The following is a 27,907-nucleotide window of genomic DNA, read 5'->3' as shown; positions in this document are numbered from 1 at the left end:
ATACTACATCTGCTAAGATTGATCGAACGCGTTCAAAGCCGAAAGATCGTGCCCGGGATACAACGATTCTTCTGTGCCGAGATTATCGCCCAATAATAACGTATTAAGTATCGAATAAATATAAAATACAGCAAATAATAAGGATCATTGAAGGATGGGGCGTGCCCATCGGCAAAATGTGTAAACGGGGCCGATGATGTCATACTCTTAGTGTATTCATACGCCCAATGTCACTATAGTCCGTGAGTCTATAGTTTACATGCGTGATCCCTGAAATTGACTAAAAACGCATGAAATCGGAGTCTGCAATTCACTTTTCGGATGAATTATCGTTCGGGATACACCGTCGTCTTTTACGGCGGCCAAATATTTCGCCGTGAACGTGATTCTCGGCGTCGCGACGCGCGAGTAGGCGGGACTAGTTCTTCTCCGCGAGGTCTGGACGCCGTGTTGCATTGCACAGTTGGTTGCGCGCCGGTCGTGTGAGTGAGGAGACGTACCGAGTGAATCTAGAAGTGGTTTATCGTGTATTTTGTGGAGTTTTTATGCAAGTTTTGAGGTGAAACGGTGCTTGGGAGTATTTTTTAGCCAGGGTAAGTCACACGTCGAAACAATTGTGAGAGAGTGTCGAGTATAGCTACCGTTTGTAGGATCGTACGCGGATTGACGGGCGGAATCTTGTCTCCCGTAAAAATGGTGGTCGATTTACTCTCGGTTTCCTAATTTACTGATTATAACGCATACCGAGATATTTCACGACTCGATACCACGTTTGAAGAGATCGCCGTACATCCTGCCACGTTCAATTTTCCCTCAAGGCGCTCGGTAATACCTCGATTTTCAAATTTTCACCGAAACTATGTCAATCCGATTACCTGCATTAACGGCGTCCACTGGGATGAAGAAAAAATTGAAGTCCGTTTCTACTCGATAATTTCACTGTAATTGAAATAAAAATTGAAAGAAATCGTCGCGGTTTATACAAATCGCATCAACGAACAATTGTCTGTAACGACGTTGCCCACCGCATCCTTATCATTAGCCTAATGATTTAGGCACGACGTTCGATCGAGCTTAGATATAATCCCTTCCGTACCTGTCAGGACTGCCAATGACCAAATTGTTGTTACTTAATTCGAACAAAAACAGAGCCAACAATGATACAGTAAGCTGCCTTTTTGCTTCATTCCGTATTCCAACTCTCTCGCATCGTTATTCAATTGTTCTCGGTCTGCTCTGTTTACTGTTACGTCAAGCCGGCAGGTGCAGGAGCTGCGCTCTAAAGGGACGACACAACGCTGACTGAATAAATTAATAAATTAACAGTATACGCGAAGAAGTTCCTTTGCAACCGTTCGTCAAATCCCTTTCCCTACTAAAAAAACCTACTCAACTTTTCATTTAAATATCTTGTGAATTCGATAATTTACCGATTCTCTCCTGACATCGTTTTATTATAAATAAATTGTTTGCGCGGAAGATGCGCGATAGAAATCATTTCCTCCGACGGTACACGTTCTCTTCGTTCTTTATTATTTATTTTTTTTTCTTTCCCTCACATCGTACCGAAGGAATGTTCTAATTTCGGCACGATATAAAACTTTTCGTAGTCGATGAAAATTTACTATACGCATACATTCGTGTATGAAAAGTGTGTTTATTATATAGCGTAACCCGGTCGTATAAATATTTGAAAACACGATATTCATACAACGTGTGTATGCGGTAGTCTGGAACATAAAATTTGTCGGAAATGCGTCCGCCTTCTTTTATCCAATCGATTGCCAGGACGAAAATTTTATGCAAAGAAGCCAACCGTCTTGACGATGTATTTTGTATGCACCAGCTGCCTCAAGCAAACTTGACTACGTGTCTATACGTTTGAAATGAGACTTGGAAATTACGCGCAGTAATTTGTCTCTTCTGAAATAATATCGGTTGAGAATGTATTTGAAAAATCAGTATAATCTCGATCCGTTATATCTTATCCTTACACGTATTCCCCTTTGTATACCTTTTATATCTTTTACATAGACAAGCGTCCCTTGAGTTTCGTCACGTCAATACACGCAGGTATATAATTGTACGCATATAGGTGTATATAAAATCAATATTAAAAAGTTCCCTTCATATTCGGTTATGTATATAATCGTCGTGAAATTAGACCATTCTTAACGGTTGATTAAATCGACAGATATATTACATACCGTATATATATGATATATCCTATATCTACGTTTTTTCCACCTTATCTACCATACCTTAGACACATACACATAGTACACATATGTACTTGTAAGAGCCTGACATAATGACTGTTTCGAATTACGACCAAATGTACGGTCTATCTTTTTACTGTTCGCTCACTCATTTTAAGTCGGTATACTTAAATTCCAAAATAACGTGCGCGTATGTTTTTCGTTGATTTCATACGATATTATTTTACTTTCGGTGCATGTAATCTTTCGCCTTATAATAGAAATAAAAAAACGTCTACGGTACTCTAAGGCTTCGTCGTTTTATAACACTCTAACCACATGCTCACATGATCTATGCCCTATTCTTCAATCACATTCGAAACTTTCACGCAGCGAGCGTAAAGTTTTGCCTCATTCCTCCTCTCCGCATCTCACGGAGAAGAACCTATCTATCCTGTACCTTCTTTACGCGTATCTACTCGATCTAACTGTAGAACCGTTATGAACAAAGTATACAGTCACTGTGCAAGCCGTCTTTCCTTCGTAGTACATTATACCCCGTTGGTATACTATATGTGTATACCTATATGGTATAATACAATGGGAAGCTGTCGCGAAAACTCAAGAAGCTGGTACACACGGATATTTCTAACGGACTGCGGTGTTTCTCGGAAGTAGAAAGAGAACAAAAAATCGCGAGATCAAAAATTAGAGAAATGGAAAGGTTGGGGAAAAATCAGAGGCGAAGTAGAAGGGGAAAAAAAACGTAAAAAACGTGGAAAGATATTTTGGACACCGTATATCGTATATGAGCCTAACCCTCGTTGACCTAATTTTAGACGAGAGGCGTATACACGTTGCTGCTCAGCACACCCTTCCTTTGTATGTATACATAATAGATATACATATATGCATTGCGTTGAGCAAAATTGGGTCATTCATTTATGTATATAACACACGCACCAAGTTCCGCGACTTCTAGCTCTGCAGGTCATTTACCGAGAAAGGATTTCCGCCCTCCACTGTCCACTTGTTTTATTTTCACTCTTTTTATTTTACGCGTAAACAAGAAAGAACAGCCTAAAAATAAATATAATAACATTTATCGACGTTAAACGAGCGAAAAATTAATTAACAGATTTGATAACTCACCGCGGGTGTTGAGGTATTTTAAACGTCGATAACGAACAATCGAATGTAGTATTAAATACCCAAGTGTTCGTATAGGCTTACGTGCATGAAACAACGATCGTCACCGGCGAATGGTAAATTAGCGTAAATGCGGATGTGACGTTGTGGTTGAGCAGTGGACCAATGAGCTTTACAATTCAGGTTTACAGCATGTCGCATGTTTCACGTACGCTAATTGTTGGGAGACGCGTAGGTGGGCGAATTTTATTTTATTTGAAAAAATTTATTTCAATTTCTTTTTTTCGTATAATATATATAATCAGCGACAACGCATCCTTTCGAACGGACGATTTCTTATTTTCCAGATGACGTTACCTCATTCTCTCGGCATTCGGTCGCGACGATCGGTGCGTGGAGTGGATGAATCGCCGTTCCATTATAAAAAACAGAAGAAAAAAGAAAAGAAATTAAAAAAAATTATCCATAAGAAACTTCTCAACTTTTATCTTCAATACAGGCTTAACAAATCTCTGAGCGTGAACTAAATAAAGGTTGTTTAATCATGAAGATAGAGAGTAGATTGCATTGACGTAATTACACATCGTTACGTAATCAGATACATGTAGACGCTCGTTGTACTATCTCCCGTATGTACACAATTACAGGTGCGATTTATCGAACTTTGTTATATACGATTTGTCTCAAAGAGTAGGAAATATGCGTTTATTCTATAATAACGTTGGATAATAATGACGGCGACTTAAAAGCTTGAGCAAAACATACCGTTGAAACACTATCGACATTATTATGGATATATATTATATGATGATATGAAGATGGAATGTGCGGTAGATTTTTTGAAACTTTGTCCAGAGCAGCGAAGGTTCGGCTGTAGGCGCGATCAGCTCTGCGTTATTGGTTTAAAATTAGGTTAACCTTGCCGCAAGATTTTTGTCGTTAAACAGAGATTACAGGTGTTTCGGTCTTCCGGAAAGTCTCGCAACGTTGCGTCTATAGGCAATTCAGAGTCGTCCTGGCGTCACGACGACTGGAGTGGAAAATCAATAGCCATCTTGTGTTGCGTCTTGTTCCTGCGACAATATAAGTAGAATAAGACAGGTCAACGGTGTAATAACAACCGAGTTAGACGATTATTAAACTATATCCCACGTACGGTGATCGATCGTATATAGGTATACATGTAACATTTACCCTTTGCTGTTGTCTGCCGTTGTTGATTTTCGTCTGATATACACCTTTCCTCGTTTATATTTATTTATTAAAATTCATTCGAAGACGAGCCGATACTACGTACGATGGGGACGAAATTATTCTTGAACACGAGCCAGACGATAGTCTGCTGCTTCGCTGCAGCGACCACATCATGTAACATAGGTATATGTATAATGGCACGTATACGATAGTATCGAAATTTCAAGCGAAGTTTTATTTCAAGATACGAGTCATTCGCATTGTTATTTAACGACACTTTAACGCCCACTTTACGTCGTGATCACGCATTAAGCATGACGTCACTTAATTGAACTTAATTTAAAGCAACTGTGAAGGTCCGCAGATGCACACACGGGAATGTCTGTTCATTCATTACGTTGTTAAAGCTTGGGGTTCACGGGGCATGACATCTTGGATGAAATTCTTTTGACAATTTGCATTAACCTGTAGTGTGTATTTTAAACAGAGTTGCAATTTTAACGTCGAGAATGTTCAATGTTATTTAATTAGACCTCGCGTTAATTACCGAATTAATCGTTTATGTATTTTACGATGAGAGTGAGATTGCAATAATTTGATGTTCCCTGCATGTTTTTGCAGGACTTAACGTGAAACTGTTTACTGCTCTCGGTTAACACACGTTGCGACACGATCGCTTGTTGTTAATTGAATCTTTTATTATTATTTTTCTTTTTTCCTCATTTGCCAAAAGCGATTTTCCACACGCTTTGAGAATTTATTTTCAAATTACGCAAGCAATGTATTTTACCCGAATGACATCATGCAACTACTCGCGTCATCGTGTTACACCGGCGACACTTGAAACGTTGAAACCTTCGACCATACACCGTATTAAGATTAACGCTGCGTGTATATGTGTGTGTGTATACATATATACAAGTATATATATATACCTGCCTACCTATGAACGCGACACTCGCAATCGGGGATATTGTTAGTAAAAACGTTGAGAAATCGTTTAAATCTCACCGACGAGTCGTCAAATATATTTGTCATTTCAATTTCGTCTGCGATGATTTTTTTATGCAAAATAAATAATTTGCTCAGAATAAAGTACACGTGCGATGAAAAATTGTATCTTGAATTTGAACAATTTTCTTACCGTTCATTTTCTCTTCGCACCACTACCGCATAGTAAAAAAGAAAAAGATTATACCGAAGACCGATGATAAATATGATCGTCGCGCTCGTTTCTGGAGAAATGATACGGTTAACAAACGCCCTTATGTTATTTTAAGTTTCATGCACGCGACGCCGACGAACGTTTGCCTGAATTCTCGCTTCCGAGTTTCGTGCTTGTTGAAACGTACAGCGTAATATATTATTCAAAAATATAATTTTTAAAAATGAAATTTTATCGCTCTACAAATACATCGCATGTAATGTATAAACGAAAGTTTTTTTATGTTTTACTTAGATATCGTTTATTCGTTGCTCTATTCTCGGTTCGGGATATAGGATGATTCAAAGAAATGGAAAACTAAAACGATATTAGACCAAACAAAAAAAAAAAAATAAATACAATACCGGTCATTCGGTCAGCCGTATTTATAGCTATAATGAATTCAGCGAATTGCTGACGTAATATTTCGATTTATAATTAATCATTTTCTTTCATCGTTGTAAGTTGCACATCTTACACGAATACGCGTGTAAGAGATTCTATGACACATTCGTTGATTTCGTAGTATCGAATCTACCTATATATACCTACATGTATGTATAAAACAAAGGTAATCCCGGTCAGTTTAAATTCGTAAATCGAAGATGATAAATTTAGATAACGCATGTGTAATAATACTAACCGCCTAAAACACGTCGCCCCCACTTTTATACACGGTGTTGTCTTAAATTGAAACGGGATGTAGCCCGGTCTGCGTGTAACTATATCCAACACGGCCGAAACAAGTACTTTTATCTGTTGTATTATTTTCAATTTTTATTCTCAACTTGAGTTGACTTGAGTATAAGTTAGATAACGTCGACGCAACGACGAGTGCACGTCTATAAAGCAGAAATTACGTGATTAGTGTCAGATAGGAGGGCGCGGTCACTCTCCTCCTCCTCCTCCTTCTCCTATCCAAGAACTTCCTCGTTTGTTTAAGTTAGGTTAGATTAGGTTAGGTTAGTTCGCGTTTACATTAATATATTGTTTATCGTACCCTCGGTATATCTTGTAATTTCTTCGAGTCTTACATGCACTATTGGTCTATAAACGATAATAGATGAGTAAATTAATTATTGAATGTATGTACATGGAGAATGTTTTTATTCATTTTACATCGACAACGAGAGAGAAAATCTTCGCTTTAATCCATTAACTACTTTATTTCATCTGCTGATTTTGTATCTTAGTATAATCAGTTCTTCTTTCCTCGGCACAGATAGAGACGAATCATTTTTTTCTCTTCAAATAATATTGCCAAGGAATTATTTTTTTTTTTTCTTCACAATTTAAGATCAATAAAAATAATAACAATGACGCTTGTTCCATACTAATAGAATAACTCACCTTTTAACTTAAATTATATGTATGTACATATTTAGCGCTTCATGTTATACTGCATAACTGTTATTTACATAACAAAAAAATGTGATAATTACTATGCACTTAGTTGGAAAGTACTAAGTAGATTTAGCCATTCAAAAAGCATAAAATAAAATTTCATCTGATGTAATACAAAGCTGGTCTTTTGCTTAAAAATAAATATAGGCACGTAAACTTTGTGAATTGTTCTCATATTTTTTCTCTACTTAAGTATTTTCATCATCATTATAAATAACTCTTTCGTTCAACCATATGATTAATTATGAATATGGGTTTAAAAAAAAATAAATAAAGAAATCTGTCTAAAGGTATTTTTCATATTTTGTATTCTTCATTCTGCAGGAGTGCCCTTCACAAGGGTAAGGGAGTTGTGAGCTGTTGGTCCGACTGAAAAAATGACGACCGACATCTCGGTGGTGCGCGGGGGTTGGGACCCGACGCTTCAACAGGAGATTGTCGACGAGTACGAATACGATGGAGGAAATTCCAGTTCGAGACTTTTTGAACGATCCCGTATCAAGGCTTTAGCTGGTAAGCTGTTTAACTTGAGTCAAATGTCAATTATTAATATCTTCATGGTAATGTGCCTAAAACAGTACATTTCAACGATTTTGAAGAAATTTACTTTTTAACGATTAATCTGAGGATCATCAGTGTTTAAAAACACTAACTTTGAATTTGAATGTGTTACTACGTATATGTTTTATATTTAAAGCATCATGAACATGTTGTGTTGAGTAATACTATGCGTACGCTATTCTTTTCCAGGAAGTGAGTAAGGTAGACCACAGTATCCTGTGATAAATCGTAATCTGTTGCAAATTTAGTTGAATAATACATTTTTCCACTGTAGTCAGTAGATGGTTGCCATCGTTAGAAGACGTGTTATGTACACAGTAATAAAAACCAGTGAAATTTAATTATTTATTAATTAGACTTGTTATTAAATACATTCCTATGTACAAGTTTAAGAAAGTCTTTCTTTGAAATCGTTCATAATAATACATGAAAAATTGTGGGTGAAAAGTTTAATAAAGTATATCACAATTCAATTTTTAATAGTGGTGTATAAAAGGAAAGCCGCTCGGCTTGGACGAGCTGATGCAATCTCAATCATTCTAATACAATTTTGAATTTAATAACATAAATTTCTTCATGTAGCAGTATTTGCATTGGTCTGACAGGGAGGCTGTGTTAGATTTTGAAAAGACTACATTAACATATATTTATTAGAGTTGGAAGATCGAATATCCCCACTGTTGATATTAGCAATTTCCGATAATTCACTCTATACTTGATAATGGGTTTTTTCTCGCAGCTTTGGATCAAAATTTCTTAAGTAATAAATTTCAAACAGAATTTCAATGTAATACGAAATTTTTTGCAGTTTGTTAAGCTTATTACTCTTATCAAACTCTTTTCGTCTTATCACACTGGGCGTCGATTTGAGGTGAAGTTAGTTTTCCGTCTTATTGCAAATTCTATGGCAAATATTACCACGGGTTTCGAGTACCTCTCAAACGAAATATTTGCTCAGTAATCAATAGTAATTTTCTGCTTTGAAATATTATCCTTATCTTTCCCAAATCCATCCGTACCCAGTATTTACTCTTCCCTGACTCATGGGTAATGGTTTTCGCCACGTCTTATCTAACATGTGCAACCCTAAGAAAAATGCCAATGTACACGAATTATTTCGTACAAAGCAAGTCCTCCAATTCTAACCACGTTTTAAAAAATTTTTAATGTAGTAGCAAAATTTTATCAGCATCAGATCGAAAAAAAGTCCAACACTTTAATAGACAGATACAGACATATTGTGAATTTGTACTGTGGATTTCAAATTTGATTAATTTTTTTACGATTTGTAATGGATGATTCACAACAAATTTCGCTTGAGGAACCCTTAGAAGAATACTATGACAAAGTTGTTTTAGATCTTAGAGGTGAGAAGTGAATTTAAAAATTACTGCTCTACCCGTATCGCCAAATTTTATCCTCAACTATATACATTTTTTCACTGTATATTCAATTTTATAATAAAAGTAATCAATTGATAACGTTGACTTTTTAATAATGCAAATCAAAATATTATTTCACATTTTTATTTCTCAGGTGAACGTGAATCGGTACAGAAGAAAACATTTCAAAAATGGGTGAATTCCCATCTGGTACGATGTTCTTGTCGTATCGGAGATCTCTATGTCGATCTTCGCGATGGAAAAATGCTTATAAAGCTGCTGGAAATATTGTCGGGCGAACGTTTGCCACGTCCTACAAAAGGAAAAATGCGTATCCATTGTTTGGAGAATGTAGATAAGGCACTGCAATTTTTGCGAGAGCAAAGAGTCCATCTTGAAAACATGGGATCACACGACATCGTCGATGGAAATCCAAGATTAAGCTTGGGATTAATTTGGACAATCATTCTACGTTTCCAAATTCAAGACATCACCATAGAAGAAACTGATAACCAGGAAACTAAATCAGCCAAGGATGCTTTGCTTTTGTGGTGTCAAATGAAGACTGCTGGATATCACAATGTAAATGTTAGGAACTTCACAACATCTTGGCGAGACGGTCTTGCGTTCAATGCCATAATACACAAACATCGTCCAGATTTGATCCACTTTGACAAGCTATCGAAATCAAACGCGATCTACAATTTAAACAATGCTTTCAATGTCGCAGAGGATAAATTAGGTCTAACAAAATTGTTAGACGCAGAGGATATTTTTGTTGATCATCCTGACGAAAAGTCTATAATAACTTATGTTGTGACCTACTATCACTACTTCTCGAAAATGAAGCAGGAGACCGTTCAAGGTAAACGAATTGGTAAAGTTGTCGGAATTGCCATGGAGAACGATAGAATGATTCACGATTATGAAAGTTTGACAAGTGATTTACTTAGATGGATCGAAGGAACAATTGAAGCTTTGGGTGATCGTCGTTTTGCTAATTCTCTTGTGGGCGTTCAGACTCAACTTTCACAGTTTTCCAACTACCGTACAGTAGAAAAACCACCTAAATTTGTAGAAAAGGGTAACTTGGAGGTGCTACTGTTTACACTGCAATCCAAAATGCGTGCCAACAATCAGAAACCCTACACACCCAAGGAAGGTAAAATGATTTCCGATATCAACAAAGCCTGGGAGAGATTAGAAAAAGCTGAACACGAGCGTGAATTGGCGCTCAGAGAAGAATTGATACGTCAAGAAAAATTGGAGCAATTGGCTGCAAGATTTAACCGAAAAGCCAGCATGAGAGAAACTTGGCTATCTGAAAATCAACGACTTGTATCGCAAGACAACTTTGGCTTCGATTTAGCAGCCGTAGAAGCTGCAGCTAAGAAACACGAGGCTATAGAAACTGATATATTCGCTTACGAAGAACGTGTGCAGGCAGTTATGGCTGTGTCTCAAGAGTTAGAGGCTGAAAACTACCACGATATAGACCGGATCAATGCCCGAAAGGACAATGTTCTAAGATTGTGGAACTACCTTCTGGAATTACTGAAAGCACGAAGAGTGCGGTTGGAATGTTCACTTCAATTACAACAGAACTTCCAAGAAATGTTGTACATTTTAGACAGTATGGAAGAAATTAAGATGCGATTGTTAACTGATGATTATGGTAAACATTTGATGGGCGTTGAAGATCTTCTTCAAAAGCATTCACTTGTTGAGGCCGACATCAATGTCTTAGGTGAGAGAGTTAAGGCTGTCGTACAACAAAGCCAAAGATTCTTAGAACAAGGAGAAGATTATCGTCCTTGCGATCCAACCATTATTATTGAACGAGTGCAACAACTTGAAGATGCTTACGCTGAATTGGTCCGCCTGGCTGTTGAGCGTCGAGCACGGCTTGAAGAATCTCGTAATCTTTGGCAATTCTATTGGGATATGGCTGACGAAGAGAATTGGATCAAGGAGAAAGAGCAGATTGTTTCTACGGGTGATATCGGTCATGACTTAACTACCATTAATTTACTTTTGTCCAAACACAAGGCCTTGGAGAACGAAATCCAATCTCACGAACCACAATTGATGTCAGTTGCTGCAGTGGGTGATGAATTGATTAGTCAACACCATTTCGGTTCTGATCGCATTAAGGAAAGATTACAAGAAATATTAGGCATGTGGAATCACCTGTTAGACTTGGCGGCGTTCAGACGCAAGCGGTTAGAAGAAGCTGTTGATTATCATCAATTATTTGCTGATGCCGATGATATCGATATTTGGATGCTCGATACTCTGCGATTGGTATCGTCTGAGGATGTCGGTCGCGATGAAGCAAATGTGCAATCTTTGCTGAAAAAACATAAAGATGTCACTGATGAACTGAAAAATTACGCTACAACCATTGAACAGCTGCATCAACAAGCATCGCAACTTGGAGAACACGATTCTAAGTCTCCAAAGGTATTAGAAAGACTCGCCTCAATTGATTCGAGATACAAAGAGCTTCTGGAACTGGCTAAATTGCGCAAGCAAAGATTATTAGATGCCTTGTCTCTGTACAAGCTGTTCAGCGAATCGGATGGAGTTGAACAATGGATCGGAGAAAAGAACAGAATGTTGGAAACTATGGTTCCTGCCAAGGACATTGAAGATGTTGAGATAATGAAACACCGCTACGATGGCTTTGAGAAGGAAATGAATGCCAATGCTTCTCGCGTTGCTGTAGTTAATCAATTGGCTAGACAGCTACTACATGTTGAACATCCGAACTCAGAGCAGATTGTTGCACGTCAGAATGAATTGAATCAAAAGTGGGCCGAGCTAAGAGAGAAGGCTGAAGGCAAACGCGAAGCACTTAACTCTGCACATGGAGTACAAACCTTCCATATCGAATGTCGTGAGACCGTATCTTGGATCGAAGATAAGAAACGCATCTTACAGCAAACCGATAGCTTAGAAATGGACTTGACTGGTGTGATGACGCTACAACGTCGGCTTAGCGGTATGGAGCGTGACTTGGCAGCCATACAGGCGAAATTGAATGCACTTGAAAAAGAAGCGCAATCAATTGAGCAGGAACATCCTGATGAGGCTGCAGTCATTCGTGAACGAATCACCCAAATTCATACCATGTGGGAGCAATTAACTCAGATGCTTAAAGAACGCGATGCCAAACTCGAAGAAGCTGGAGATTTACATAGATTCTTGCGTGACCTTGATCATTTCCAGACTTGGCTTACCAAGACCCAAACAGATGTTGCCAGCGAAGATACACCCACAAGCCTTGCAGATGCTGAGAAACTGTTGACCCAGCATCAGAATATTAAGGAAGAGATTGACAACTACACGGACGATTATCAGAAGATGATGGACTATGGCGAGAGGCTAACAAGTGAGGCTGGAGATGGAGATACACAGTACATGTTCTTGAGAGAAAGATTGAATGCCCTGAAAATGGGCTGGGAAGAACTCCACCAAATGTGGGCAAATCGTCAAAATCTGTTATCGAATTCGTTGAACTTGCAGGTCTTTGACCGTGATGCTCGCCAAGCTGAAGTTTTGTTGTCTCAGCAAGAACATATCCTTACCAAAGATGAGACTCCGACGAACTTTGAACAAGCAGAAAATATGATAAAACGCCACGAAGCATTTATGACTACATTGGAAGCCAATGACGATAAGATCAACTCGGTCGTTCAATTTGCGGGCAGGTTAGTTGAGGAAGGCCACTTTGCGGCGGACAAAGTCAAGAAGAAGGCAGATGCAATAAATGATCGAAGAAACGCCAATCACGAAAAAGCTAATCAAGTGATGGACAAATTGAAGGATCAACTTCAGTTGCAGATGTTCTTACAGGATAGAGAGGAACTCGTTGAATGGGTACAGGAAAAACACATCACTGCTCAAGATGAAACTTATCGCAGTGCAAAAACGGTTCATAGCAAATGGACGAGGCACCAAGCGTTTGAAGCAGAAATTGCTAGCAATAAAGATCGTCTGCAACAACTGCAACAGGCTGCTGATGAGTTGATTCAATTGAAGCCTGAATTGGCTGAGATCATAAAGCCGAAAGTTGAAGAATTATGTGACCAATTTGAAGAGCTGGAAACAACAACAAAAGACAAAGGAGAGAGACTATTCGATGCTAATCGTGAAGTCCTCATACATCAGACTTGCGATGATATCGACTCGTGGATGAATGAATTGGAGAAACAGATTGAAAGTACAGATACTGGATCTGATCTTGCCTCTGTCAATATTTTGATGCAGAAACAGCAGATGATAGAAACTCAAATGGCTGTGAAGGCTCGCCAAGTTACAGAGCTCGATAAACAGGCTGAACATTTGCAGAGAACAGTACCAGACGAGAAGATGGAAGAAATAAAATGCAAGAAGGAGAAAGTTGCGCAAAGATTTGAACAGCTTAAGGCACCACTTACCGATCGACAGCGTCAGCTGGAGAAGAAAAAAGAAGCGTACCAATTCAGGCGTGACGTTGAGGATGAGAAATTATGGATTGCAGAAAAAATGCCACAAGCTACCAGTTCGGAATATGGTAATTCCCTCTTCAATGTTCATATGTTGAAGAAAAAGAATCAATCTCTCCGTACTGAAATCGAAAACCACGAACCAAGAATTAATTCTGTATGTAAAAACGGTCAGAAATTGATTGACGAGGGACACGAAGATAGTGCTGAATTCACTCAACGTATCTCCGATCTTTCGGATAAATGGCGCGAACTGAAAGATGCGGTTGACAACAGGAATAAGCATTTGTTACAAAACGAAAAGGCACAACAATACTTCTTCGACGCCACGGAGGCTGAATCGTGGATGAGCGAACAGGAATTATACATGATGGTTGAAGATCGTGGTAAAGACGAGATATCTGCGCAAAACCTAATGAAAAAACACGAGTCTTTGGAACATGCTGTCGAAGATTATGCCGATACCATCCGTCAGCTAGGTGAAACAGCAAGACAATTGATAAACGATCAGCATGCATTGAGTGATCAAATTGCAGTCAAACAATCCCAAGTTGACAAGCTATATGCAGGACTAAAAGATTTGGCTGGCGAACGCCGTGCCAAGCTAGACGAAGCCCTTCAATTGTTTATGCTAAACCGAGAAGTTGATGATTTGGAGCAATGGATAGCTGAGCGAGAATTAGTTGCAGGCAGTCATGAGTTAGGTCAAGATTACGATCATGTTACTTTGCTCTGGGAAAGATTCAAGGAATTTGCTCGTGACACAGAGACAATAGGATCGGAAAGAGTCGCAGCTGTAAATGGAATTGCAGATTCTTTGATTGCAACAGGACATTCGGATGCAGCTACAATTGCAGAATGGAAGGATGGCCTGAACGAAGTCTGGCAAGATTTGCTAGAGCTTATTGAAACACGAACTCAAATGTTAGCAGCTAGTCGTGAGCTACATAAATTTTTCCATGACTGCAAAGATGTTCTTGGAAGGATCTTGGAAAAACAAAATGCAATGTCTGATGAATTGGGCCGCGACGCTGGCTCAGTTTCGGCACTTCAACGTAAACACGGCAACTTTATCCAAGACTTATTCACCTTACAGTCGCAGGTGACACAAATTCAAGATGAATCGTCTAAACTTCAAGCTAGCTACGCAGGGGATAAGGCTAGAGAAATCACGAATAGAGAGGCCGAAGTAGTAGCAGCTTGGAATAATTTACAATCTTTGTGCGAAGGACGTAAGGCAAAATTGGAAGACACCGGCGATTTGTTCAGATTCTTCAACATGGTTAGAACATTACTGATTTGGATGGATGATGTTGTTAGGCAAATGAACACTTCAGAAAAGCCCCGTGATGTATCAGGTGTAGAACTACTTATGAATAATCATCAAAGTTTGAAAGCTGAAATCGACACCAGGGAAGACAATCTTACTGCTTGTCTTGACCTAGGAAAAGATCTATTGGCAAGGAATCATTACGCTAGCGTCCAAATTAAGGAAAAACTACTAGCATTGACTGATCACAGAAATGCATTGTTGCACCGCTGGGAAGAAAGATGGGAGAATCTGCAGCTAAGTAAGTTTCAAATGTAATTTTACATGTGGAAAAAAAATGTCTAAATAATATGAAAATATTCACCTTCTATTCACTAGTTTAAAAATTTTATCTCTGTACGCAGTTACTAAAACAATTTACATGTCAATGTCTTTTCAGTTCTTGAAGTTTACCAATTTGCCAGAGATGCAGCTGTAGCAGAAGCTTGGCTTATTGCTCAGGAGCCATATCTCATGAGCCAAGAACTTGGGGTAAACAAATTCTTCAGATTGCACTATTTAAATCTCATATATTTTTTCCGTACAACTTCGTCCGAGTATTCTTTACCTGAGTGAGAAATAATTAAGCAAAATACAGTTCAAATTATGCTTAATTATCATACGATATGTCAGAAAAACTGATAGAGCGTTGGAAATGATAAATTTAGCCTACACCTCCATCAGTTGTACAATGGCTTCTGATTTTACATAAAACAGTTTGGGTATGATGCCATTAAAAAATATTCATGCTTAATCAATTAGAACTACTGATAAAGTTACCTAACAAGTTTTACTAATATTTCTTTCTTTTCTAATTTCATACATTCGTGTTTATAGCATACAATCGACGACGTAGAAAATCTGATCAAGAAACATGAAGCTTTCGAAAAATCAGCTGCAGCACAAGAAGAAAGATTTAGTGCTCTACAACGACTCACAACGGTAAGTAAAGAAAGACCATTATAGTGAATTATTTGCATATATTATGTACAACATGGTAGAGGTGATTTTTGAGCATCGGCTAATAGCTATATTCCTACTTTATTTGTAAAAATTTGATCTTTCAGCACAATGAAATAATTTTATTTCATTTCTTGTGTTTTAGTTTAAATTGTGTTACTCTAGATCATTTTTAATTTCATGAATTAATATTATAATCATATTTTGCTCTATGTAATGGTGATTGATTAATTTGATTTTGAGTGTTAATAATCGCACTACATGTCTCTGTATCATAATGTCTTCATTTCGCACTACCTAACTGTTATAATTTTTCATTTCTCATTTCTATCTGTGTTGCATGCATCTTTACAACGCCCTGTCTGTTCGTGTCTATCGTAGTCTGAGTGTCCTGATAAAGAATGCGGCCTGTACCCACCGGTGCTGGAATTTAGTCACAAATTAATCTTTACTCCGGAATGTCCTCCGTCATCTAAAATCCCTATAACACAACCCAAAAAATACCTCAAATCCCAAGGTGAGATTGTGCGTGACATTATTTTGTACTGTGACAGATTTATCATGCCTGATACGATGCAAAGACGTGAGTGTACATCTACAGGAACTAAAATCATTTATCCAAATGCTATAAATTATAGAACTGATAAGACAAAACCCTCCAAGTCTTTTCTATGGAGTTCTAGTTGGAATTCTACGAGTAAAACTTCTCAAGGTTCTTCTGGCAGTCAACCCGTATCACCTTATGCAGAATTCACAGATGTGCCTGTATTCGATGATGAGATTGTTACTTCCAACGAAAGAAAAACCTTAAGAAGAATCAGCACAATCAGTGCTCATAAACCAGAATTTTTCAGGTTACATTCCACTCCTGAAATTACGGATTTGACTGTATTGAATCCGAGGAAGTATTGTGTGTCAAACTCTTCCTCGGATACCGAATACAGTGAAATAATTGACACAGCTTGTGTTCCTGAAAAGAGAACGAAGAGTTCGACCAGTATTGATGTCAGTCATTCTGTAATGATCCACAACCTCGTGGATACTGACAATGAGTTCAATCACAAACATGTAAATGTCGAACTAAAAACTCAACTAGTCAAACCCACAGATACACAAATGAATGAATATGGTCTGGAAGCATATCTTAGAGACAAAAAGTCAGAAAAAGCATTGGCTGAGATTTCTTTAAACGACGAGTTATCAAGTGAGGATAGGCATAGCCTAGACCTCGAAAAATCAATAACTAACATAAGGAAGTTACGTCTTGAAATTGGGGCATTTACGGATGATTTAATAAAAGCAGACCTTGATCCAAGTGAGTTGCTTATTTTAGCAGAGCGTTGTTTCTGTAATGAAGATAACAGTATTCGTAGTTTTAATCATTTAATGCAGGTAAAATTCAATGATCACGATTATATGTCATTGAAATCACGCGCAATGCCACCAAACTCCTCTAACTTACTAACGAACGAGACATCGAGTGTCCGTGAACGTAGTAAATCCCTTTTGGGTCCTAAAGACAAGTTCAAAAAAAGTTCTAATTTGAACAAAGTTGACCCAAACTTATCCGCTATCTCGGATTCAGAAAAATCATTCCCTTCCCAAGACCACTCCTTTTCTTTAGACAATGTAACCCTGGAAAACAATGTTACTCAAGTGAGTAGTGCACGCTTTCTTACAATGTACTCCATAAATCACTTTGATTCCCAAATGCATGTTATAAGGAATTTATCATATCGTCATAATGCAACTATTACTATCCGTTATGTACTTTTATTCACAATCCTGATACATTTGTTGGCTTCAAAATGCAGTAGTAATGCAGTAGTATACATTTATGCGTATAGCATCTACCCTATCATTGAATGTTACTGTGATGTAGAACATTTTCATTGGTCCATTTTTGTTTTGTAATTTCTAGCTTCTTTGTCTGTTTAAAATAATAATCAACGCGTCTTATGATTTAGTTTGAGTTGAGAGAACTTAAACGACAAGAACAAGAAAGAGAAGAAGAAGAAAGGCGTGAACAAGAAGAAGCTGCTGCGGCAGAGGCTGCGAAGTTAGCTAAAGCGACACCTGCCACCAGTCCTGACGAGCCACCCAGTGACAGGTAAGCTAATTTTATAATAGCATGGATTTAGGAAAAATGGATTTGTAAAAATTAGACGCTGTTTCAATATCAGTATTTATTATTAAGATCGCGTAGTAATTACTGCATCAACCTGATGATTTTTTGTAATACAGAGTTGATGGCGATGGTAATCAAAGCGGGGAACAAGCTGGTGAAGAGGATGGTCATGGTTAGTTGAAAATCTTTATAAACATACATATATTACAGTACTGTCGATCATAACAAACAAGCAGTAATCTCACAGACAGTGCTACATGCTCAGAAATATAAAAAATTCAGAATAACTTAGCACAGTGGATTGTTATTATGAAATTTACAAGACTAATCTAGAAAATCACAATGCGTTCATAAATATCATTGATTGAAAAGGCTTGAGTCTACGACAAGTGTGATTAAATTTTCAACCAACGATTTTGTGTATATCAAGTATTGTATTGACGAATTTTTAAATGGAATTCGTTGTAAATCAAATGGTAAAATTAATGAACGCATTTCATGATAAGATTGTAAGGAGAATTAGTTTTATTCTTGTCCTCACAATCTTATTTAAAAATTTAAGCGATGGTTTTCTTCAGTACTGAAGCTCAGGGGTTTAATATCTCAATTGCAAGTCTCACTCTGCTGTATCAATAAATCGTACTACCTCTGAGCCTTAGTGCTGAAATTTTACGTTTGGGCATGAAATTGCTAACAGCACGGTTATTTTTGCCTCCCAATTACCCGACCTTCTTCAATCCCTTTCTGTGACCTCCTGTCATCCGCAATACATTTCCCAACACAACCAAATGCTGCACGGAATGCACGAACCACAGTGGCACTACGCAAGCCTTCAACTAGATCGCCACAAACCCAAGAAAAACCCAAGGAAGGTGAGTGTTGGGTTCAGAAAATTGAAAAACAGTCACGTTTATTAACATCAAAATTATTGTCTCTCATGGCCAATTGCTTAAAATTTATTATTTATCAATGTATGATATTTCCAAAAACTATTACATTTATTATGTCTGAAATTTTTGATGGACCGAAAATAAAAATAAACATCAGTAGATTTTATAATAATATGGCAGTGGCAAAGCGAGATGATATCACATGAGAAAGATGAAGGATACTCAAATTATATATTCACATAATATTTGATGATTGTGTTAAATGCTCTGTGGTTCCCATTTCTGTAAACTGAAATAATTCAGTTGTATAATTTGGGTATTGCTGCATCAAAAGCTGTAACTCATGAAGGTGATGGAAAAGTATGATCCATATATCTTAATCTACAACTAATCACATCAAGTTGAATATTTATTAACCGCATATTAGAACACATTTGAACAACATCTTTCAAGCCTTTCAGCACAATCGCAGCAACATGGCACCAATATTAATATTCATTCAAATTTCTCCATTTCATTTGCTTTTGTTAACATGTTTTTTAGCAGGTGGAGGAGCATTTTTACAGATTGGGCTGCCTAATTTCATCATGTAGTGTTTTAAGTAGATGTACACGTAATACTTGCCGATACCTGTCTTATAATTGGAAATGGTTTCTTTAAGAAGATATTTGAATTGTTTTTACAATAATGTGCCTCATGTATTTTTAACGTTTTATTAGAAATTTTTATTTATATAATTATACGATAATGTGAGTATATTTATATGTATTTTATTGAAAGACGATTCACATTAAGCACATATCGAAACTCCAAAAGTGAACAAAATGGTGGCAGCTAATTTGGAATTATCAGTTGCCCTTGTGTGTCCTGTCCACCCATCTTGTGATAATGTGAAAATTTTATATATAGTACAATTACTATTCGAATCCTCTAGGTACATGGCGTATCGTAATCTGTCTACCTGTTCATCTATTGGAAAGTGTTCTTATGGTACATTGGTTCTCTACATGATAACATTTGTGGCTAATTGCATATACTAAATTGTTTCCTTTTAAGCTTTCCTAAATATTGGGTAAGTGCATCTTATCAAAAAAATTACTGCTATTTTGATGTTATCGCAGATCAACGAATTCAGATAGTCATAGAATAACAGAATGCACGATTTTTTTCAGTTATGCATTGAGTATGTTAATACATTACACATGTGCTTCTCACGTTCTATGAATCTATTTGAGTTTTCATATAGCATGTGGTGAAACTTTTTGTTTACATTCATATCGTACAGAATATTTAAAAAATTTAGAATTCGTGACCCGAGAAAGTAAGTTGAGGAAGAAGTTCGTCGGGGAAGGTCATTGAAGTGACAATTTGCAAATTAGTTACATCGCACTTTTGTGACGTTTCAGCTGAGTCCAGACAGCCATCATCAGGGCAAATTGGTTATTCTAAGCGTTTGGGATGTTCGTTACAAACGAAGTCAGCCGAAACGTCGCAAAACTGCAATCGACTAATTTGCAAGTTGTCACTTCAATGACCTTCTCTGACGAACGTCTTCTTCATACAGAATGATCTACATGTTAATTCGAAAATCTGGCAAAGTTCTCCATTTCATAATTTCATTTTATTCACGCTAACACAATCATTGCTAAATATGCCTGTTTCTCATTGTATCATATATTTATGTTTGTTGATGTACGACATTGAAGCGCTCACATGCATGACGACTTGTCACATTCATCAGTTTATCAGTACCTACTTGTTAGAGTTGATAGGATTATTGATTTATAACCCATATATATCATGAATACTTGAATTTTTGTTCTATCGTTGATCTACATATTGAATGGTTTTCCAAAGTAATTTTCGCTCACAAATCTATCCATATATATTAACAATTTCTTTTCTATTCATTCAAGTAGGATTGTCAATGTGATCAGTTTCATGCACAGAACACGATTTCTGAAACAATCTCGTAATTTTGTTTGCAAAATAGTAGCAAATGCATGCTTTTTATGTTGTTTTACGGAAATAATATTTGTCACTTTATATTGTTATATTAAAATCAATACTCAAACGTGTTTCTTCAAGACACTTTTGTGTGCCTGTGTATGATATTGCGCACATGGAAGTAGGTGCACCTACTTATATACATATACATATACATAAACATAAACATATATTATGTAGCCTCGATTGAAGTTTTAAAAAGCATGATGTAATTGGTGTGGTGTAGTGCATGTTCAGAAGCCTGCACGACTATCGACACCAGATGTTTCAACACCGCCGATTTCTCCAACATCTCCAAAGTCCCAGTCGTCATATCCAACAACACCGACAAGTAAGTGTGCTAGAATACTTGATCGAGGGTACAATATTTCATCTTCACAATGTTGGAAACTTATTCTTGCAAACAAATTGAAGTAGAATAAGCGTGAATAAGATTTTTTTTTATTTCATTCATTTTTTTTTTAAATTGAATATTCTAGCTTTTATATTATTTTTCACAAATGCAATTCATTGCAAAACTGCAATCATTTTTTGTCATGCTATGAAATTGTCATCTTAATGTAAATATTCTGCTATCAAATTTTCATTTGTTTTCTGTAAACTAACAGAGAGGATATACATTTGATGTTTTACATTCAAAAATTTATTAGTTCACGTTATATATTCATTATTACTTTCATACTTGTTCAAATTTATTATTTTGTTTTCTTTAGACATTCTAAAGTTCATGTTGCATTGAAAAATTCTTTACATCTACTTGGTTCAAGATTTTTATATTGCTGTTTGGGTTTCCAACCAGCCGGACACATGTCGCCATATTTGTCTGTAAATTGATATGCTTCTATCAGTCTCAAAGTTTCATCAACTGAACGAGTCACCGGCAAATCATTGATAGTAATTTGACGAAGGTTCTGTTTATCGTCGATGATGAATAATCCTCTTAACGGAACTCCAGTTCTCTCATTCAATATGCCATAATCTTTGGCAATCTGCAAACTTTTGTCAGCTAATACCGGAATCCTCATTTCGCCTAATCCACCCTGTTTTCTAGGTGTAGTTATCCATGCAAAATGCACAAACTGAGAATCCGTAGAAGCCGCAACCACTTCGCAATCTTTAAAGAATTTAATATTGAGTTTCCTTATACTAATAAAGTATTTATCAAAATTACCAAAATACTAAAACAGGCAGGAATCAGTGACACATACCAATATTTCGAAACTCATCAATACGGTCGCTAAATTGAATAATCTCTGTAGGGCAGATGAATGTAAAATCATATGGATAAAAGAAAAAAACTAAATATTTTCCTCTGTAATCCGTTAGTGAAATTTCTCTGAACTCTGCATTGACTATTGCCATTCCCTTCCAATAGGGAGCTGGCTTCAGTAATGCTGGAACAAATTGTTTGTGGATATGGTAATGTTGCTTTTCATCGTCAGATTCGTTAGGATTTCGATAATTATTTTCGGTTGCTAGTAGTTTCGACATGATATCATTTAGACATTCAGTACTTCAATATTTAGTCATGTTATAATTTTTTTATTTTACTTATTTTATTTTTCTACTTTCTGAAAAGATCTGAAAGGTTTTGATTTGTGTCAAAAGATTGGAAAACAAAGCGACGTAGACTTCAAGTTGTGAAGTGTTTTGAAACTGCATTGAATCAGCAGTTTTTGTTTGCATTGTTTTGGTAAAAACAAGTTTTCAATTTAACATGCTATGAAACTAATTTCTTATCTAATACCCAAAATTTGACAAGCACATTTAAAAAATCTAGAGCAGGTCATAACACTTGAATAATTTCAATTAGATATATTATTTGTATGAACCACTTTCCTTAGTTTTAAACGTAAGCTTGTATATTGTAGTAAATATACTGTAGTAGCAGTCTCTTTCCACGAGCACGTTGCATGATGAGTTTATATTTGATGAATATTTTCAAACGAAAAGAAACCACAAAACACTGGTTCCCGGAACTCTGGTAAACACAGACAACTCATTACACGTTTCTGCAAACTCAAAAAACAAAGTAACAGTAAGTAATAAATGAAAATAAATTTAATTGTGTGCTAAATGAAGCTCCGAAGGGTGGCAGTGGTTCTGAATCCGGTACTTTGCGGCGCAAGGAACGAAGCCGTAGTAAATCACCATTTAGAAGTTTCCGTTGGAAAAAATCAACAAAGTCACCTAGCCTGGATCGAAGTGGTGTGAGCGATGATGATCATAGTTATACTGGTAAGCGATTGTGCGATATTTTTTTTTCATTGGTAAGGTAAAAACTTATCATAATTAAAAAAGCAAGTTGTGTGGTGTTTACAAGAAGAATCAACTGCGAGGTATCATACTTGATTGTCGTCACGGCCTCTGTATGAAAAGAATTCGTATAGATTTATCTTCACCTCACTGAAAATTGACTGTGCAAAAGTTATCCAGCTTCTTTATTGTCTCACGTTGTTTGTACTGCATTGGCATAACTTCTCTTACAAACATTTATGCACATTATGTTTTTTGATCAATTTTATTCACTCTACGGATCGTCCTTCTCATAATTTTTTATAGCAATCAAAGGTGCTAATAGCAAATCAATGTAAATATGTTTACATATAAATTAAATTTCTTCTACAGTCCATTGCTTATAAGCGAAAAGATTTCAAATTATAAATAATTTAATTTGTTTTCATATCAATTTCAGGTGTCGCATCTGTGGTTAGCTCCGTATCGAGAGAACACTTCCAATTTTAAAATTTCAATCTCATAATAATAACAACAACAATAATAATAATAATCACTCCAGTCCCGCCATACTCTTTCAGATATGTCCCCATAAGCTGATAGCGTGAGGGAGTGAGGAATTAGTGGCCATCGTTACGCTCAACATTTATATATTTATACATAGTTCTGAAGACATAAGCTAACAATTCATTATGTGTATATTTCATTAACCACTGAAGTTACAGGATATAATTTATCAAATAACGACTGATGAATCAGATCATCTAATTTGAAGTATTTCACAATGTTGATCACCTTTCAGGACTTCAACATGCAAACTGATTATTTCTGGACAAACGGGCGATGAGCTGAAACATTTCTGTTTAGTTTAAAATACTTACGTGCAATAATAACAGTAGCGGAAATATAGAATAATATTCTGATGTTTCTTATCTACAGAACAACGGAGTCCTGGCGATGACGAATTTGAAGGAACGTTAACGCGTAAACACGAATGGGAAAGCACAACAAAAAAAGCCACGAATCGATCATGGGACAAACTATATATGGTCGTACGTGGGCAAAATTTGGTAGCTTACAAAGATCAAAAATCCTACAAAGCTGCTGCCGACCAGCCATACAAAGGTGAACCACCTCTAGATCTTAGAGGTGCCTCTGTACAGGTCGCCAGTGAATACACCAAGAAGAAACATGTCTTCCGAGTCAAGTGAGTGAAAATTTTTTGTTTACTGTCAAGTGTTTTGACAATAGTGCAATAGAATATATTCTGATGATGTGCAGAGAAAATTCTGAAAATAATTCACGCAAAAATTGATAAATCGAAACGAATTACAAAATCCTTAGGTCTCAGAGCGGAGCAGACTTCCTATTCCAAGCTAAGGATGACGCAGAAATGCTTGAGTGGGTATCTGTGTTAAATCAAGCTGCACAGGGTGTATCTGGCGCGAGTACATCTAGAGCACATACTCTGCCAGCACCGACGCAAGCTGAAACCAAGCGGCGTAGTTTCTTCACACTCAAGAAAAAGTAAGTGACGGTATATTAATTAATACAAGGTCACTGATTCTTCTTCTTATAGTTCTAAGCGGTTTATACGTGATAACTTTTGTATTGTGCGAATTAGAATAAAATATTCTACCAATGTACATACTCAAGAACAAGGGGCAATTTCGTTAAAACATTGTTCAAAAAATCACTCGACCCTGTTTATCAACAGGTTGTATTCTTAAGTGCGAACAAACTGTTCTTGTGCCAAATTTTCATGCCGTGGTTCTCATCGATCATCATATTTTTGTTATTAAGTGAGGTAGATGTACAGCAATCAGTTATAACTTACATAAGTTAGAACATAACAAATATTTAACATCAACGCATCCTTAGGGCATTGCTTACAAAGTTTCAGTTTAAATAGTCCAGTTTTACTTGGTTATTTTGGTGTATCACTAGCGTAATGAAAGTTAGAAAGTAGCCCGCAGATCACATTTCATTTGTCATATTTTAGAAAAGCGAAAAAGTAAAAACGAAACCAATGAACTAAAGAACCGGTACGCAATTGGAACAACATTTAGATGCGGTGAGTCGCACCCTACAATAGTATATTACTGTCTGTATTTGCACGTCCAGTGAAATCTTACCGTTTCTTTTAATAGAAAATTGTTTTCTTTTTTGAATTATTTTTATTTTACATTTTAATTATTTCTTTGGGAACCTGAGAAGAATGTTCTTCCAATTGTCGATGCGGAATGACGTACGAATACTCCCTGAAAACAGTGATTGTACTCAGTGCTCATAATTTAGTAAAATTTTCGTATACGTTCTCACATGGATCGCATTATCGATTCTATAATTCCGTACGATTAGGGCATCATACCTGTTTTGTAGCTATGCATATCGATTAAGCAGCATGCATCGACAGATTTTTGTCTTTGCATTGAATACCTGGTGGACATATATAAACAATGATAATATTTTTCATAAAATAGAGGGGTCTCCTTAAGTTTTGATCTCGTGGTATTATTATCTCTGTATCTCGCACCTTTGACTCAGAGAACTTTGGAGCTGCTTTGTAATTTGGTACAACGGTAAACAAACGCTGGACATCACTTAATTAATCTCATTGTGTGAAGAATATATAAAGCACAGCAGCCTGTTCTCAACTTGATATAGTATGCACAGATAGACCCATTTCATCCTTTGCAGTTTTTTTTTTTTTTTTCTTCTTGTAACTCCTGTGTTTTTTTGATTCGTTATTCAACCTTTTAGTAGTCTTTATGATTTTTGTAGTGCTTACTGTAGTTATTATTATTGGCAATGATTCAGAGAATGAGTTACTGCTAGTATTAATATGCAGTAACCTTGGTAATGTTATTTCGTTAAAAATTATTTTATCACCCTCATTGTTACCCTCATAATTATACTTTTAGCATCATCCAGGAAATTTGTTAAATCTCTCGTGTGAAACAGTTGAGCAAAAATTTGCAAATACACTATCTTTTCGGTTAAACGCTGACACATGTTCAGATGTTAAATGTATAAACTTTTGCCTAAGAATCGGAAAATTGAATACTTGACTTGGTAAATTTTACTAAAAAAAACTCAGCTTTTTCTCATTGTTAATTACAGTTTTAAACTATACATACCTTTCGAAATTCCTATTTGACAAATATGACTGACATATGCAATATATCTGGTATATTGCATTCGGATTGATTCCATACTCGTTTGATTTTTTCCAGCTAAATTGGAGCAGTGAAGAGCGTGCTAAGAAGCCGCCAGTACGCGCCAACGCAACAAATAACGTTTGAAAAAATGCTTTGTCGGATATCGCCTAGCTAAAGGCTGGTGAAGTAATAAATTAACACTGATAATTAATTATTTAACAAGTTAAAAGAAGTCCTTAGACAAATTGAGAATGAAAATCAATGTAATTTTCAAAAATCCATTTCGCTTTCAAAGTTTAAACCATTCACTGTAAAGCAATATTTGCGAATATTGGGATAAAAATTGTTGGAAACTTGATGGACATTTTAATTTTGATGTCGAGTGTTTCAATTCACTAAATATCACTGAAACTGGTCAAGGATAAATAAAGTTCAACGTCCCGAGTTAACATGGCTGATGTTATTGCGTTTTTAAATGAGTTATTTCGTCTATGCCCTTGTTTTCATTTTGTTATTAAATTTTCGTTTAGTATATTTTAATGTTATAGGGAAACAAAATACTTATATAAATTATTTACTTGTACAAAGCAGGTTTAATTCGGTAGATGAATCAAATGATGTCAGTTTTTATACATGTTTTTTAGAACAAAAGCAAACATTACAGATCGTATCCAAGTTTTAGGTAAAAATTCTGATTTAGTGAAATATATTTTCATTAGGAAAACATACTGCTCCCAACATTATTTTGCGGATATTTCATGTGAATATTTGTTGAATGACAAGTCCAAAATATGTGCAAATGCTTTGGATTAATATTTATGTGTAATCGTTTCTAAACCGTATCATGTGAAAATTAAATTTTCCCACTTTACTATGCCTTTTATTCATTCTTTGACCACTCGAGTATGGTAATTATTTTAGCTGTACATTTTTAGCCATGCTGATGCGGGACACTTCACAATAAAGTAGGTTAATAAATTGCAGTTTAAAGTTATTTTAAAAATATGTCTATCGCAAAGATATATCACATTACAGAAATATTAAAAATTTGTAATAATTAAAAAAGATTTCTTCAAAATCCTAAATCTCATAGTTTAACTAAAAGAAAAGGTTAGACGGATCTTCGATTTTTTGCCATCTAAAAGCAATTGAGACCTGTATCACACAAGTAATGATATATATTAAAAAGATTCGTTTCAATTCTATCTCTATATGTATATCGAAAATTGGAATTGTAAGAGATACTTGTTTAATACAGGTTTAGATATTCGCATAGCATATGATGGCTTGTATATTTTTTAATTGTTACTTTTTTAATATTTTAAAAACCTATCCTACTTTTTAGAAATTAAGATCAGATTTCAAGATTACGAATTTGCTATGTAAACTTCATGGACAGCTTTAGGGCATCATTGCCTTCTTAAAATTGTATGTTCTTTGTTTTCATTCATAAACGTAACTCGTCTTTAGTTTAAACGAAAAGTATGTGTATGATTTGGAAATCTACTTTGGCAAAAGACATACTATAATTCCAATCATTATTTTATTATCTTATTATTTTAATTACCATACGTGATTAAAGTACCTATCGAGTTACGTTGCAAATATAAAGAAATAAAAACCAACTATATTGTT

General features: G+C 36.1%; 1 protein-coding gene across 7 annotated transcripts; it reads left to right on the top strand.

Moving 5' to 3' along the window:
- Window positions 1-258: 258 nt before the first annotated feature.
- On the top strand, window positions 259-27,907 carry LOC107225218 (spectrin beta chain). Of its 7 annotated transcripts, XM_046743339.1 has the most exons (14): window positions 262-593; window positions 7,474-7,662; window positions 9,247-15,153; window positions 15,292-15,383; window positions 15,729-15,833; window positions 16,233-17,507; window positions 17,819-17,961; window positions 18,096-18,151; window positions 18,795-18,851; window positions 21,103-21,207; window positions 22,959-23,114; window positions 24,051-24,318; window positions 24,456-24,638; window positions 26,348-27,907. In XM_046743339.1, the coding sequence occupies exons 2-14, from the start codon at window positions 7,527-7,529 to the stop codon at window positions 26,349-26,351; spliced, it is 8,487 nt and encodes a 2,828-aa protein (XP_046599295.1). In that variant the 5' UTR covers window positions 262-593; window positions 7,474-7,526; the 3' UTR covers window positions 26,352-27,907. The 7 variants fall into 7 exon arrangements, with proteins under 7 accessions (XP_046599300.1, XP_046599301.1, XP_046599297.1 ...); XM_046743341.1 differs by lacking the exon at window positions 21,103-21,207 and having other exon boundaries at window positions 261-593; XM_046743340.1 differs by lacking the exon at window positions 18,795-18,851.

The sequence above is a fragment of the Neodiprion lecontei genome, chromosome 6 (genome assembly GCF_021901455.1).
Source record: "Neodiprion lecontei isolate iyNeoLeco1 chromosome 6, iyNeoLeco1.1, whole genome shotgun sequence".
NCBI lineage: Eukaryota > Metazoa > Arthropoda > Insecta > Hymenoptera > Diprionidae > Neodiprion > Neodiprion lecontei.
This window is presented reverse-complemented; position numbering and strand designations above follow the sequence as displayed.

What these genes read in the sequence shown, in the direction of transcription:
- LOC107225218 (XM_046743339.1), top strand. Translation starts at nt 7,527, where the DNA reads ATGACGACCGACATCTCGGTGGTGCGCGGGGGTTGGGACCCGACGCTT. An exon ending in CCAAGAAAAACCCAAGGAAG is followed by an intron (nt 18,852 to 21,102) that starts GTGAGTGTTGGG and finishes GGTGTGGTGTAG; the next exon opens with TGCATGTTCAGAAGCCTGCA. An exon ending in ATATCCAACAACACCGACAA is followed by an intron (nt 21,208 to 22,958) that starts GTAAGTGTGCTA and finishes TGCTAAATGAAG; the next exon opens with CTCCGAAGGGTGGCAGTGGT.